This window comes from Ambystoma mexicanum, chromosome 9, assembly GCF_040938575.1.
Source record: "Ambystoma mexicanum isolate Mex_15411 chromosome 9, UKY_AmexF1_1, whole genome shotgun sequence".
Lineage (NCBI taxonomy): Eukaryota > Metazoa > Chordata > Amphibia > Caudata > Ambystomatidae > Ambystoma > Ambystoma mexicanum.
In genome coordinates, this window is record NC_090931.1 from 1,422,939,102 (window position 1) to 1,422,952,876 (window position 13,775).

General features: G+C 43.6%; 1 protein-coding gene across 2 annotated transcripts in view; it reads left to right on the top strand.

The window, feature by feature from the left end:
- RUFY4 (RUN and FYVE domain containing 4) overlaps positions 1-13,775 on the top strand; it is a 239,506-nt gene that overhangs the window by 164,916 nt on the left and 60,815 nt on the right. For both annotated transcript variants that reach the window (XM_069616819.1, XM_069616818.1), the window contains 2 exons: positions 662-768; positions 9,409-9,555. In XM_069616819.1, coding sequence (XP_069472920.1) covers positions 662-768; positions 9,409-9,555 — 254 coding nt within the window. The remainder of the gene's footprint in view (positions 1-661; positions 769-9,408; positions 9,556-13,775) is intronic.

Below are 13,775 nucleotides of genomic sequence, written 5' to 3' on the forward strand. Positions count from 1 at the left end.
TGATAGAGATGATATTAAAAAAAAGAAACATTTTAGAATGCAATTTTAATGGACGAGTTTCACATTATATCAGAATGCGCTTGTATTTCCTCAAAAATTCTCATTATTTATATATCTATTATCTTTGTCAATGTTGTGTATTTTAATAGATGCACTGTATTGAAGGATTTCTAAACTGAGTTTATATAGACACACAATTAAAATGTTTTATAATAAAAATAAAAGCTCTAGCCTACATATTAGAGGAAATTATAGCCAAAGCATGCTTAAGATTACAGAAATCCTGATACCAAAGCATACCTTAGATTCAGAGCTCTCCTTTAAATTAATACATTTTACACAACGAGCAGATCTTTTTTAAAGTTATGGCACACACATGCAATTGAGGGGTTATGTTACATGTTGATTTGAAAGAGGGTATTCACTGATTGTTTACAGCAGTGGACTGTAACCTGTGGTGCTCCAGTTTTTTGGACTCCCACTCCCATGGTCTTGGACCAGTGATGCTACTGGCAAGGGTTAATGGGTGGTGTAGTCCAAAACATCAAGAGAGCCAAAGGTTGCAGACCCCTGGTTTACTGCACCACCACCTGAAAAAAAAGATGTCAAACTCTATCCTACTCTTGCTGATAATATGTCCATTATGTTTCTTTTCTTCTAGAGTCTAAAGGAAGATCTAGAAATGGTAACCAGAGAATTAGAAACTAAAGCCAAAATGCTATCAGACAAGGAAAACGAAGTGAAGCGTCTCACAGAGCAAGTCTTGAGGTAATGCCAAGTTGAATGGCCATACAAGGAAACACTTGTGTGTAGGCGCGTTACAAATGCCATATCATGTCATATCATACACACATTTATGAGGCTGGAATATTGCCACTAGGAGAGACACCATATCCATGTAAATCTGTGTAAATGATCAAAACAAAAATGAACATAGGAACTTCCAAATTAATGGTTTCTGCTTTATACCTGGGGCTCTGGTGAAAAAAAAGCTGCCTGACAATTTTCTCGGTCTGCACAGGTTAGCATAGGGCTCCGTTAACTATCCAGATGTTTTCGACTCCAACTCCCATGAACCCTCACCATTGACTATGCTGGCTAGTGCTCATGGGAGGTGTAGTCCAACACCATGGGTTTGAATGTATAAGAATCTCAAAGGAAAGACAACATGGAGTTGCCTTGTGGGAAAGAATGAGATAATAGAATTCAACATCTTGCGGGTAGAAAGAGAACTTGGTTTGGTAAAGTTTGTAGCACTATGCAGGTGCCAATGTTTATGACAATTCATGCATGAAAAGGAACCCTAGACATCAAAGTTATTCTGGAATGGCTTAGTAGTATCCCATGGAGAGAATGGAAATCTCTTCTGCTCTTAAGACTCACAGTTTTGGTCACGTCATTGTGTCTTAGAAATGTCCCCTGATCCTACTTATTATTCGGTTACAAATAGGTGATGCAAAGGGTATTCATATTTTTCACTTGTCGTTGATGGTTGGTGGTGTTGTGGAAAAATGACCAGTGATTATCCATGTAAATTGGTGAACAATTTATTAATAGGAAGTGAATATCAGGCCAAAATAAACCAACAACAGTACAAGACTTCAGCACATGTGAGAACCTCTCTCCCTCTGTGCACCATTCTCTTGTACCCAAAGAAACACATGCATTTTAAAGGAAGGGGTGGTCCAAACAGGGAAAGGAATCATATTGAAACAATGTTGCAAGCAGGGAACAAAGCCTGACTATTTAAGTCTTTGATAACAGTTGCATTCTCATATGTTAGACAGTGTTATCCTACAGGACAGTGTAGCATGATACATTTAGTGAAATTGAATATACTCCTCAAAGATTCACACACGCTCTGAGGCAGGTGGGAACGCTTACAATATGATGACTTCCGTATGCTAAAGCTGCATTTCCTAAGAAAGCATGAGCCTAAAACATGCTTACGCATGCCATAAGGGAAACACGCCAGAAGCAAGAGATGTGAAAGTGAGCATAGCTACACACTAGGCAAATAACCTTCATTGCAAAGTCATACAGTAATGCCTAAAGCTTCACCTCACACAAGCAGGAAACAGTTGTTTAAACATGGCAGTTTGCAATATCTTCTCACTATTATAATGCAGTAATATGCAAGGTAAGTACATACAATTTTTCTATTCCAAATGTTTGCCCACAATCCCCTCCTATGAGACCTTCACTCCAGTCTCATTGGATACATCTCTAGGGGAACAAATATCAAATCCTGGCATGCCATAGAAGATTATTTCTTCCATAGCATGACAGTAAAGGCCATGAGCAGTTTGAGAGACTTCAGAACAGGTTTTGCATACCCAATAATAGATACACTTGCAAACCATCGACAGACAGGACAGACTTAAGAATTATGACTAACGATATGAGTAAAATCTGACCAATAGATGCACCCGGGGGTCCAAATAGACCTTCAATCCAAGACCCAAAGTTACAGGAGCACTCCAAACTAGTGTAAAGGAGGCTTACAATGTAACAAATGAGGGTGACGATGTCAGTGATATTGCTTGAGTAACTGGGATTGAACGTACAGCACTCACTCTTCATGATTGCGCAGACACCTCTTTGTGATGCCAAAATGATATCTAGAGCCATACAATTCTGAAACAGCATGGTTCGAATGGCTACTTATTTTCGGGATAATAGAGTCAAGGAGAATGCAGTGATATTTGCAATATCCTCTACTAACCATGACAAATGGGTCAGATCGTCTTTACTTATCTTAATCCCAAGGGATGATAAGATATCCGATCCCTGCAAAAAAGTTTTCCAAGGCAGTACTTCTTCTGAGTTGGAACTGAGCTGGAAAGGTGGGAGTACAATGCAGAGCGGGCAGGATATACCCCATGTAACAACTCCCTCCTTAATTAATAGGTGCCCAAGAATAAGCTTTGTTCCCGCAAGTGAAATAGATTCTGGTATACGTAGCGTACCCAGACTGGAAAATGAAAAATTACATTCAAAAGAGAATATAATATTATTGATCACTACACTGGTGGACAGAAATAATGACATTTGCTAGTTCCCATGAGCAGAGGACCTGGCATGATGTAGTATAAAAAAACAATTTATGGGGAGGAGAGGTGGAGTGTGTCACGCCACGTCTGGGGAGACCGAGGTCCAGTACGTTCGCTCTCCCTTCTCCCTCCTGGCGGATCTACCCACGCTTTCGTGTCTGGGGAGCCGCCGGGAGGAGAGCTTCAGGAACCACTGTTGGTGGGTTAAGGCGCACGCGCGGGAAACCGCTGCCGCGATTCCGCGCATGCGCCGTGGATTGGGCTCGTACTCTGGGAAGGGTTTGCCTTCCAAGCCTCGTTTTGGTTCCGCCGGCGATCAAGAATGAAACGGCGTGCGTTTCAAGCCTCACTGGCGCCAGCGGCACATAAAAGGAAATCGCAACAGAAGTTTATCGCGTCTCAACGCGGAAACTTCGTTCGTGTTGCCGCTCCTGGATTTCCTTTGATTCCAGTTTCCAATTACCTGCCTTGTCCTCTGCCTGCCTGGGGACCCTTCCTTCTTTGGGTACTAACCTTCCTTGTTCCAGCCTGACTAGGTACCCCTTCCTCTTTTGGGTCCCTTGTCTTCCTTCCCCTTACCTGCCTGGGCATTGTCTTACCTGGGGTTGTTCCTCTATTCCATCTGCTTGTGGTTAGTCAGCTCAGGGTCTTGGTTCCCTTTGTCTGGGTTTCCAGTCCTCTGGGTCCTTTGCTCCTTTCCTGTGTTCCCCGGACCTTGGTCTCCCCGTTGAATTCCCTTGGGAATTCTGTCCCTTCTAGTTGATCCCCTTCCAGTCTGGTTCCCCTTTTCCTGTCAGCTCGCCTGGTGCTTGGTGTTCCATCTTCAACCAGCCTTCCGAAGTCTGCCTGCAGTCTGGCGTATCGACCTTCATCTTGGGCCTCGTCTTGTTCCACCTTCAACCTGACTGTTGCCTCTCCTGTCTGTGCTTGCACAGTCCCATCGTCACGTTAATCAGGAGAGTGCCTTCCGTGACGCTGGGAGTCTGTCCATCCCCCACCCTGTACCATTTGGGTGGTGGAGAGGCGGGTTCCCCGAGTCACACACTCATCGTTCAGCGGATTGCAGTCTGGCGGCCCCAACGAAATCAACAAGGAAAACAGGTACGCAGTCTTCTCGAACATCTCAGCTTGACAGAGTGCTGTTGGCTTAGTGCATACTTGTTCTGGGGTTGGAACACTCAGAGGACCAGTAAAGCCCAAGCGGCAAGTATCCCTTCAGGGTCCTGGCCTTTTGACTGGGTAACCAACGTGAGATCCAAACAGACATCCCCCCACTGAAAGCGGATGGCTGCAATAGGGAACGTGGAGAATAAGTCATGTGGCAAATGGGCACAGACCCAGCAGTTGCTGAGATGGAAAATGCAGGCATACTGCCAGGAGAGATGCAAATAAGTGTTTTTACTGTGAACTCAATGATGTGCACAAACACTGTCATTTTCATGACATGTGGTGCAAAAAGCATCAGTCGCTGTGAAGCAATAATATATCAATATTCTAACAATTACGATGATAACAGAAATATAATCAGACATGGGGCCTCATTACAGGTTGGGCGGTGTGGCAAAAAGTGGTGGTAATGCAGCGGTAACCGAGTTACCACTGCATTACTGCCACATTACCGCACCTACAAACTATCGTTTTGGTGGTGGGGTGAAGGAAAAACCTGAAGCAAAATGCTGGAGCTAATTCCGCCACCTTACTGCCACAAAATGGCCATTTCAGTGGAAAATCCACCAAAATCCCCATGGAGTCTTACGGACTCCATAAATGGAGACTAACACAGGAAGTATTGCAGGGACTGCGGGTTGGTACAATAATACGTTGTTGGAGGAGGGATTCTATTACAGGGTGAATGCCTTCTTTAGCCTGTCTGTTAGGAAATATGATACTGAGGTAAGCATTGGAGGGGCTTGGCAGGATTTTGAGTAATGTTCTGCCTCTGTGGTTTGAGTGATATAACAGCAAGTATCACTCTGTCATTAAATATCCCGCAGAGCACTGATGACTTGCCATACTCCCCTGAACCTCCTAAGTGTGCAAACGGGCAATCAAAATGGCAGCCTGAGTATAGCTCTGGCAACAGTTCATCCTTTCGCCAATCTAAACCCGGCAAAGGTAACTATAGCCATATTCTATTCAGGCTGAACTCAGCCACACAATTACTGCATGGAATTTCAAGCAACCCCACACACTCTCATGCACACATTAATTGTTGTGCACCTAAACTCACGCTCACCTCACTGACAAAGCTGAGCACGTCAGACACAGATCTGGGGTTGTGTGGCCTCTTTTGAAGAGGAGGTGTATGCTGGAACTTTGAAGCGTCCTCTATACGCTAGATGGAATTACCAGTAAATATCTTAGACCAAATAACCGTACAGACCCAAGGAAGGTGGTAAAATACTCATTTAAAGTCAATAAAAAAAAGCAGGGAGATAAAATCGCTATTAAAATATGCATGTGTATTCACCTGTTATCTTACTTGTACAGAGCTTATATTCCTGTACATGCGACATTTATGACGTCATCCTATGTGGCATTTGCAAAAGGTATTAACGGGAGGAATTGGATTCGGTGAACATGTCTACTTATAGAATTATGTATGGGTTAATATCTCATTGGCTGTCCCTTGTCTGCAGGACACGCCCGGAGAAACCTCTGCATATGTAATATATTGATTATAGCAGAGAATATGGCAGTGGATTGGTGACGGCAACATTGTCTTAAAAGTGCATGGCAGGCTGTATGATTGGTTGGCAACCCTATCCAACCTTGGACATTTGACTTGTTAGCAGCACTTGAGTGAAAACGAAACCTAGGTGCACCAAATGCGTCAATTCATTTCTTGTTTTCCCAATTAGTCCATCATATGATATTGGCCTAATCCTTACCCAAGGTCTTCTGTTTGTAGTTGACCTCGTAGTCTGCTCACTGTTCTGGAACATTCAAGGGAGTATGAACACACCATTATCTCCATCTGGGTTGCTAATGAATAGCATGTGTTTTGACGTTTGAGTCATGTATTAGGATACCACGATTTTGTCAATTTCAGCCTCTTATTTAAGACTATTTGATTTTGTTAAACAGGGTGCCATTAACCTTTCTGGCCTTTAGAGACTTGCTCACTCCCCCTCACATAGGCTTTTGTGTCTGTGGTTTTTCAACACTTGGCACATGCAAATGTCCTTGTCTCTCCAAATCTTAGCAGAAATATGTCTTACGCACATGGTCTGTTCATTCGACTCCCTCTGTGCCTTACACCCATCTCTCAAAAGAGCCTCCTTGATCCCAGGCCAAGATACTCCCTTATTCTGCAGACAAAACAGCTTCTTCATCAGTTCTTCAACTTGCAATCCTAGGCTCATCTTTTGAGGTAACAGGGTTGACTCCTAACACGGGTGTCGTCCATTTTCTTCCAATGGCTGTCCTAAATGTTATGTATATACCTATTTTTAGCAAGCTTCTATATGCCTTTTTTACATTGCATTACATCGTATTTACAGTTATTGGTCAGCACATTACTTCATCTTCTTATATTCACGATTACTTCGTTTTTAGGTACATGTTTCTCTTAGTGCTTCAGTTACATCATCACTTTTAAGTATTTTCATATTGTTTCGGCATTGGTTCATACATCTTCTTTATGACATCCTTCTGTCATCATCAGACATTTCTTAGAGTTTGTCCGTATTAGCCATAGCCGCACTCTGACATCTTGGCATTTGACATCCTTATTTGACATCCTTCCTGGTAGCATCCTTCCTCTGCCTCAATGCGAGAGTATATTTGGAATGGTTCCCTGAGTGCATGGCGTCTTTCATACACTTGACATGTTATAGGAATGTTACATGGATTCATGCATGGGTTCCCAATTGTAGCTCTTTGTCTGCTACTCCAATAGGACGGTGGTGAGGGGGCGGGGATTAGAGAAGAGGCATCCACTTGCTCCTCTACGGGGGCGTAGTCTGATAGTTCCATCCTAAGAGCTCCTTTAGGCAGAGTTGGACTGATTTGCCTAAGATTGCTACCCTTCTACAATAGCACAGACAAGCTACAAATGATAGAATGTTCATACCAGGGAATAAAAGCAACATGATATGATGGTATGGTAGTGTGATTTGGGGAGGCTGGAACGTTCGCCTCAAAGAGATATCTTGGCACTAAAAGTACATCATTCTTTAAAGTAGGCATCCTGGTGGAAGCACCGAGATCATTCTGTTGGTTTGTAATCAGATCTACATTCCAAAAGCACTTGTTGGGCTTTAGATTCTGATCGTAGGGTTCTTGGCGAACATACATAAGGTGTAACCCTTCTCCAGACAATAGAAGGGACCTTCTGATCGGTCTAGCAGGTAGGTTGCTTTGAAGAAATCTCTTGTCTCCAATGGTAACCAATGCAGCATGTGCAGAGCTGGCAATATATGCTTTCTACATGCACATTTTATCAAAGTATGGGCTGCTGCATTTGTCAGATTCTGAAGTTATTTATAGTTTTATTTATTTATTTGTTCATTTGTAAAGCACGTGCAAGTCCGTGAGCATCTGGGAGCTAGTTACATGAGGTACAGTTGATAAACATGAGGGTAGCAAGTATCAATGAAATGTCAAGTTGCAACATCAGGGCGTTGTGGCGGGATAAAGGAGTCAGTGAAGTGTCATGGCAGGTGGAGGAACAGATGATTTTATGAGCTCATTATGATCTTAGGAAGTCCTTTGTAGACTGCATTACAGTAGTATGAATGACTCTCTATAAATGCATTAACCAATTGAAATTTAAGGAGAAGGGAGAAATAGTCTAGCAGGTGGCCGAGGTGCCAGAGATAGATAAAAGCTGTAGTGGAGTAATAAACTAATCAGAGGTCGCAGAGAGAAACCCGAGTCCATTAAAACTTCAAAATCGCATACCTGACAAATAGGTGCCAGGCATTCACAGAAAGCTTCCAGCCTCAAGTGCTGGCCACGAGGTGAGGCTAAGGCTACAGGATACCGGATACAAGGCGAGCCAAGATTCCCACTCTCTGTACTTAATGAACACTTGCCCTTGAGGAACAGCAGTCCTCTAGGCAATTGGGGGGCTTCAGGTTTCCATTGATGTCCAGAGCATGGGCATCAGAGGTAGCCTTACAAACAAATGACCTCAGCTGAAATGGGGGTCACTTGCTTACTGCGTGGAGATTATTTATGTGAATCCGTTTATTGGCTGGGTACACACTAAAAGTAATATGGTTGCTGATATTTGCAAGAATTGTGGCCATGTTATCAGAAAGGAACTGCACCAGACTTGTGCAGACAAGTTCAGGGAACATGGCTTTTCTAATTAACCAAGAATTATTAAATCTTACTTAGTAGAATTATTAGCTGAAATGCTCTGTTGAGATGTCCAGTTTTTTGGTCTTATAAGTTAATGTGCAGGGTGCAATACTGAGTGGAGATCGGACCCTTCCCCCAGGTTTATTCTGCCCTTCTAAGACTAATTCTCTTGGATGATGGTCAGCTATCATCTATCTTTCTCATAGATCTACGTGTTGATCTCTCTCCATCTCCGCATCTTACTCCTCATATCACTGTTTCTTTCTGCCCTTCCAAGACTAAGCCTCTTGGAAGAACCCATATATCATCTGTATTTCTCCACTGACACACTTATCGATCTCACTCCATCTGTCTGTTTTACACCTCCTGCCAGTGTTTCGTTCTGCCCTTCCAAGACTAAGCCTCTTAGAGAATTAGCAACTATAATCTGTCTTTCTCCACTGACACACTTATCTATCTCTCTCCATCCGTCTATCTTACACCTCGTATCACTGTTTCTTTCTTTTCTTCCAAGACTCATCCTCTTGGAAGATCGACATCTATCATCTGTCTTTCTCCGCTGACACACTTATAAATCTCTCACCAACTATTTTATTCCGCTATCAATGTTTCTTTCTACCCTTCTAAGACTTAGAGGATAATCATCAATCATCTGTTTCTCCCTCAATAAACGTACCTATCGCTCTTCATCAATGTATCTTACTCCTCCTATCTCTGTGTCTTTCTTCTGTTCCAAGACTCAGCCTCTTGGAAGATCGAAATCTGTCGCATGTCTTTCTCTATTAACATACTTATCAATCTCTCACCATCAACCTATACTACTCCTCCTACCACTGTTTCTTTCTTCCCTTCTAAGACTCACATTCTTGGAGGATCAGCATTAATCATCTGTGTTTCTCCATCAATAAACGTACCTACGCTTCTTCATCTATTTATCTTACTCCTCCTATCTCCGTTTCTTTCTGTCTGTCTCCTCAGCCTGAACACCCTACGTTGGGTCCGGCTGCCGAAGGGGCAGAGTCTCATTGATTGTTCTTCTCCTCAGGATCCAGCAGGACCAGGAATCACTGAAGATTGCCCTGGAAAAAGAAAAAGAAGAAGCAAAAGAGAAAGAAGAAAGTTACAAAGAGAAGCTGGCGGAGCAGAAAGAAATGGTGCAGAGCATGAAGAGCCGTGTCCTGCAGTTACTACAGTAAGCCATTTGGGGCGCCAAAGGTCTAGTTGCTGTTGTAACCAAAGAGTGAAAATTACAGCTGTTTCCACATTGACATTCTTCGGTGCTGGACATTAACATTGGCACTATTTGGGGTTACAAGAGTTGGAAGAGAACTCTTTATGGTTGTGGCAGTGGGTGATCAGGGTAATGCAAGCATGTTGAGTACTAGATAATTTGCTACCTGTCTGCAATTCTAGCTCAGGATCTCATCAAGTCACTGCCACATTAGTTCTGGAACATTTCATAAGTGCTGTGTTTTGAATGTGAAAGTACAAAACTTCAAAGCAGAGGTACAGTACTGATAATGCTACACTACAGGCGGTTCTAAAGAGGCCTGAAAATTGTTGTATTGAAACAGCACCAATGCATTGACAACATTTTCTTTGCATGTAATCGTGTGATTACTTACAGGTAATATTCTGATTCTCGCTTCATCATCCCTGTCTTTCCTAATCACATTAAGGTTTTTTGGGGTCCAGGGCACAGACAAATCCCCCTTCCCTCCCTCTGCAAAAGAAATGAAGGGATCCCAGAATTTCAATGTGCCCCTTCTCTTGCTCCTCCCTTCCTCCCAAGCTGTCACACAGCCACACGGCAATCAATGAGAGACACAAACCAGAGGAGTGGGCTTCCAACAATCCTGGGCTTCTTTTGATTAACAGTGTTAGCGCACATTTATAGACACTATTGGTATAGCTTATCCCTGGGATTTAAACAAAGCAAACATTCCATTGGATCAATTAGCAGTCTTCAACCTGGATACATTCTGGCAATCCTTAATAGCTCCCAGTCACTCCCAATATGTAGGAGGCAGGGTTGTTTCCCACATTTCTTCCCCTGGTTCTCTGTAGTGTCTTCGGTTTCTATTTGTGTTGTCATCAGTCTGTAAGAGATCGATACTGCTGCACTTCAAACCTTGCCAATGTCAGAAAGGAGACTGGGAACTACTGAGCCCTAAGCCTTGTCCAAAAGCTTATGCCGGGGTAAGCCATTTGGGATGGTCGGTATGGCGAGTGAACTTGTGCCCTTCTACTCATGGCCTACCCAGGGACTTGACAGTGGCTACCAATCCCTTCTGCTCCTTTTCCTCCTTGATCTGTAACCACCCCGTTCCGGGGGAAGTGCTTTCTAGTCACCCTCTCATCCTTCTGTGACTCTGGCACCCACTGTATTTACCGACCACCTTTCCATTACCTCCACCGACGCTTGTTCATCCTCTCCTCCTCCACTCTAATCCCCCAGGCACATAGCGTGTCTCAGATGCAGGTCTCTCCTTCCTGATTCTCCATTGTCTGGTCATCATTTCCTTAATCCCACCTTTTGAGGTTTTCTTGCACACTCCCAAGTCTCTGTCTGTCTCTTTCTTAACATCATCCTTCTCCTTGCTTCCTACCTTCATTCCACTTCCTGCTTAGATGTTATGTCTTCTGCCTACTCTCTAAACTACTTTCTCCAGCCTTCGTTCCCCTACTCCAAATGCACCACCTTCTAAATTACCACCGCCTTCTGTCCCTCTTTCACCTTCTCTCCAATCTCTGTTCTCCAGCCTCTGCTTGTCTCCTCCAACTTTAAGTACTCTTGGATGACAAACTCCTCGTGTCTCTGTCTTCTCTCCTCTCCAATTTGTTTTCTCCAGCCTCCTCTTCAGTAACATTATCTCCTCGTTGTCCTCATTGCCCTCCATTTGTCACACAGGCTCCTCCTCTCCTCTCCATTTCCTTCTGCCGCCAAATTACTTCTGTTCTCCATCTCCAGCCTCTCCTCTCTAGACTTCTACTCAGTCACTCTAGAGAGCCTGCAGCTTCCTGCTTTGGATCTGTGGGCCATGCCTTTATGAAGGCTCACCACCATCTTTTATCTGAGAACACAGAATGCACAGGGAAGGGTGGATTCACCTTGGTCAATTGCTCTGCAACCCTTTTCCATGCTTTTCACCCATTTCTAATAAGCCAATGTTCTCCTGCACAGGGAGGCTCACACATGTTTTCCCTCACCCCCTCCCATTTCTTTCAGAGCTCTCTGGCCTGCTGCTCTCCTGCCAAAATCCCCTGGGTTCTTTGAGATCTACTCAGGGACGTCATTTCATCAAAATGCCAGGGGTAGCGTAAGTCACATCACACGACCCATGACCCCCTGATGACATCACAGGAAGTGATGTCATTTGACCTCACCCCAAAGTGATATGGCGGGAAGCGATGGAACACAACCTTTCACCCGTTGACAAAACAGGAAGTGGCATCACATAGCATTGTACACTAGGAAAAACATGGTTACGATATCACTATATCACTGTGATGTACATTTCATACCTGAATGGATCGCCATATGTATCATTAAGATCAGTGTATATAGGCCCATATTACCAAATTACTGTGATAGCAAGCAGACGTCCATGACCAAATGATAATGATGTGTTATTATATAGCACTTACGCTTAAGCGCTTTACATAGAAGACATATACACCCACTATCACCCAACCTGTGATGGTACCCATTTATCGACCTCAGAAGGATGAAAGGCTGAGTTGAGGTGTTTGAGAACAGACTAAATCAGTGACTGAAGTGTGCCTGAAATAAACCTTTATTGAGTTTACAATTATTGTATAGAATTCCAGAAAGACACATTTTCTGCCAGTGCTATTCTTTCTTATTTAGGTTCAGTGCTGAAAATGTTAGACTTGTAGCCCTCATTTTCTTAATTTTCTTCTTTTTAAAGGGGCCTGAACAAGAAAGCTAGCCACTCCAGAATTAAAGAGCGACATGGTGCTGGCCACAGCCCAGGAACTTGCATTGGAAAAAAAAAAATATATATATATTTTATTTTTTTAGAGGTTGCATGGTAGACCACAGAGGTCGCAAGGGAGACCTCAGAGGTCGCAAGGGAGACCTCAGGGGTCGCAAGGGAGACCTCAGGGGTCGCACTTGCGACCTCTGGCGACCCCCAAATGACGACCCTGGATCTACTGTTCCTTCTTTATCATGCACTTCTCCGAGGTTGTACTTACTTTTTTTTAAATTTAAAATGATATAGTGTAAACATAAACTTTTCATTTAAGCCTGTACGGCCACATCTCATTGATAGTTTTACATCTCTTAGATTTCATACAGTATAAAATTAACAGCAGTTCAATGAAGAAGAGAAAGAGAAAAAAAGAAGAAAAAAAAGGAATTTTTCTATCTCTTTTCTTTTTCCTCTTTCCCCCCCTTTTCCCTCAGACAGGGTCCAGTGAGGTCGTTAGTTAGTAGGGGTCTAGAATATCACAGAGAAATTGAACAACTGTATATATTAGTCTTAAGATCTTCATCCATCTGGAGTCACCTTCTTCTTGCTGGGCAGATATCTTATGAAAATCTCCAACCAGAACTCTCCTGGCGGCAAGGGGGGGCATAACGTAGTTAAATGATGCGCCGTTTCTGGATTTTGCTTGTTCAGACCGAATCGACAAAATTGCTCCGACTTAGGTATCCATCTGATGTTTGCTAGTCTTTGCCTAGTCTGCATCAGGTTACACTTACTTTGAGATGAGAGGAGAGTCACAAACCCAACAGCTATTTTTGGGGCATAATTGTCACTTAAATGGCACTGTGGGTCTCATTACAAGTTTGGCAGTATCCCGGTGGTAAAGCCACCAGGAATTGTGGAAAACCTTTATCCTTACCGCTTGATCTGGTGGAATTGCTGACAGATCAAAATGGTGGTATGGCGGTCTTAGTCTCCATTTATGGACCCCGTAGGGATTGCCCGGGGAATTACTGATGGTGGTAATTCTGACGATTTTGCCAATTGTTTGCGTTAAGGTGGCAGAATTACCTCCAGCATCTTGCTGGAGGTTTTATCTCCACATCACAACCAAACCTATACTACAGCGGTGCGGTAATCTGACGGTAGCAGATTTACCTCCATTTTACCACTGTATTTATTGCACCATAATGAGGCCCTATTTGTTCTGCCCAAGTGGCAATCTCCTGCCATGTGACGAGGCTGTGGTGGGGGCGATCGAGGGGGGTCATCCTCATCTCATCATCCCCTCCCCCCGGCTTTGAATAAATTAGCGAGTGGCAGGAAACGGCCCCCTTGGTCACACTGCTGTGCACTATAGGGACAAGGCAGGGACCTTTATTATGAAGCACAACCAATAGCTTGACCCGCAGTACTGGCAATGATCAGAGTACACATGGATACTCCCCTGATGTCG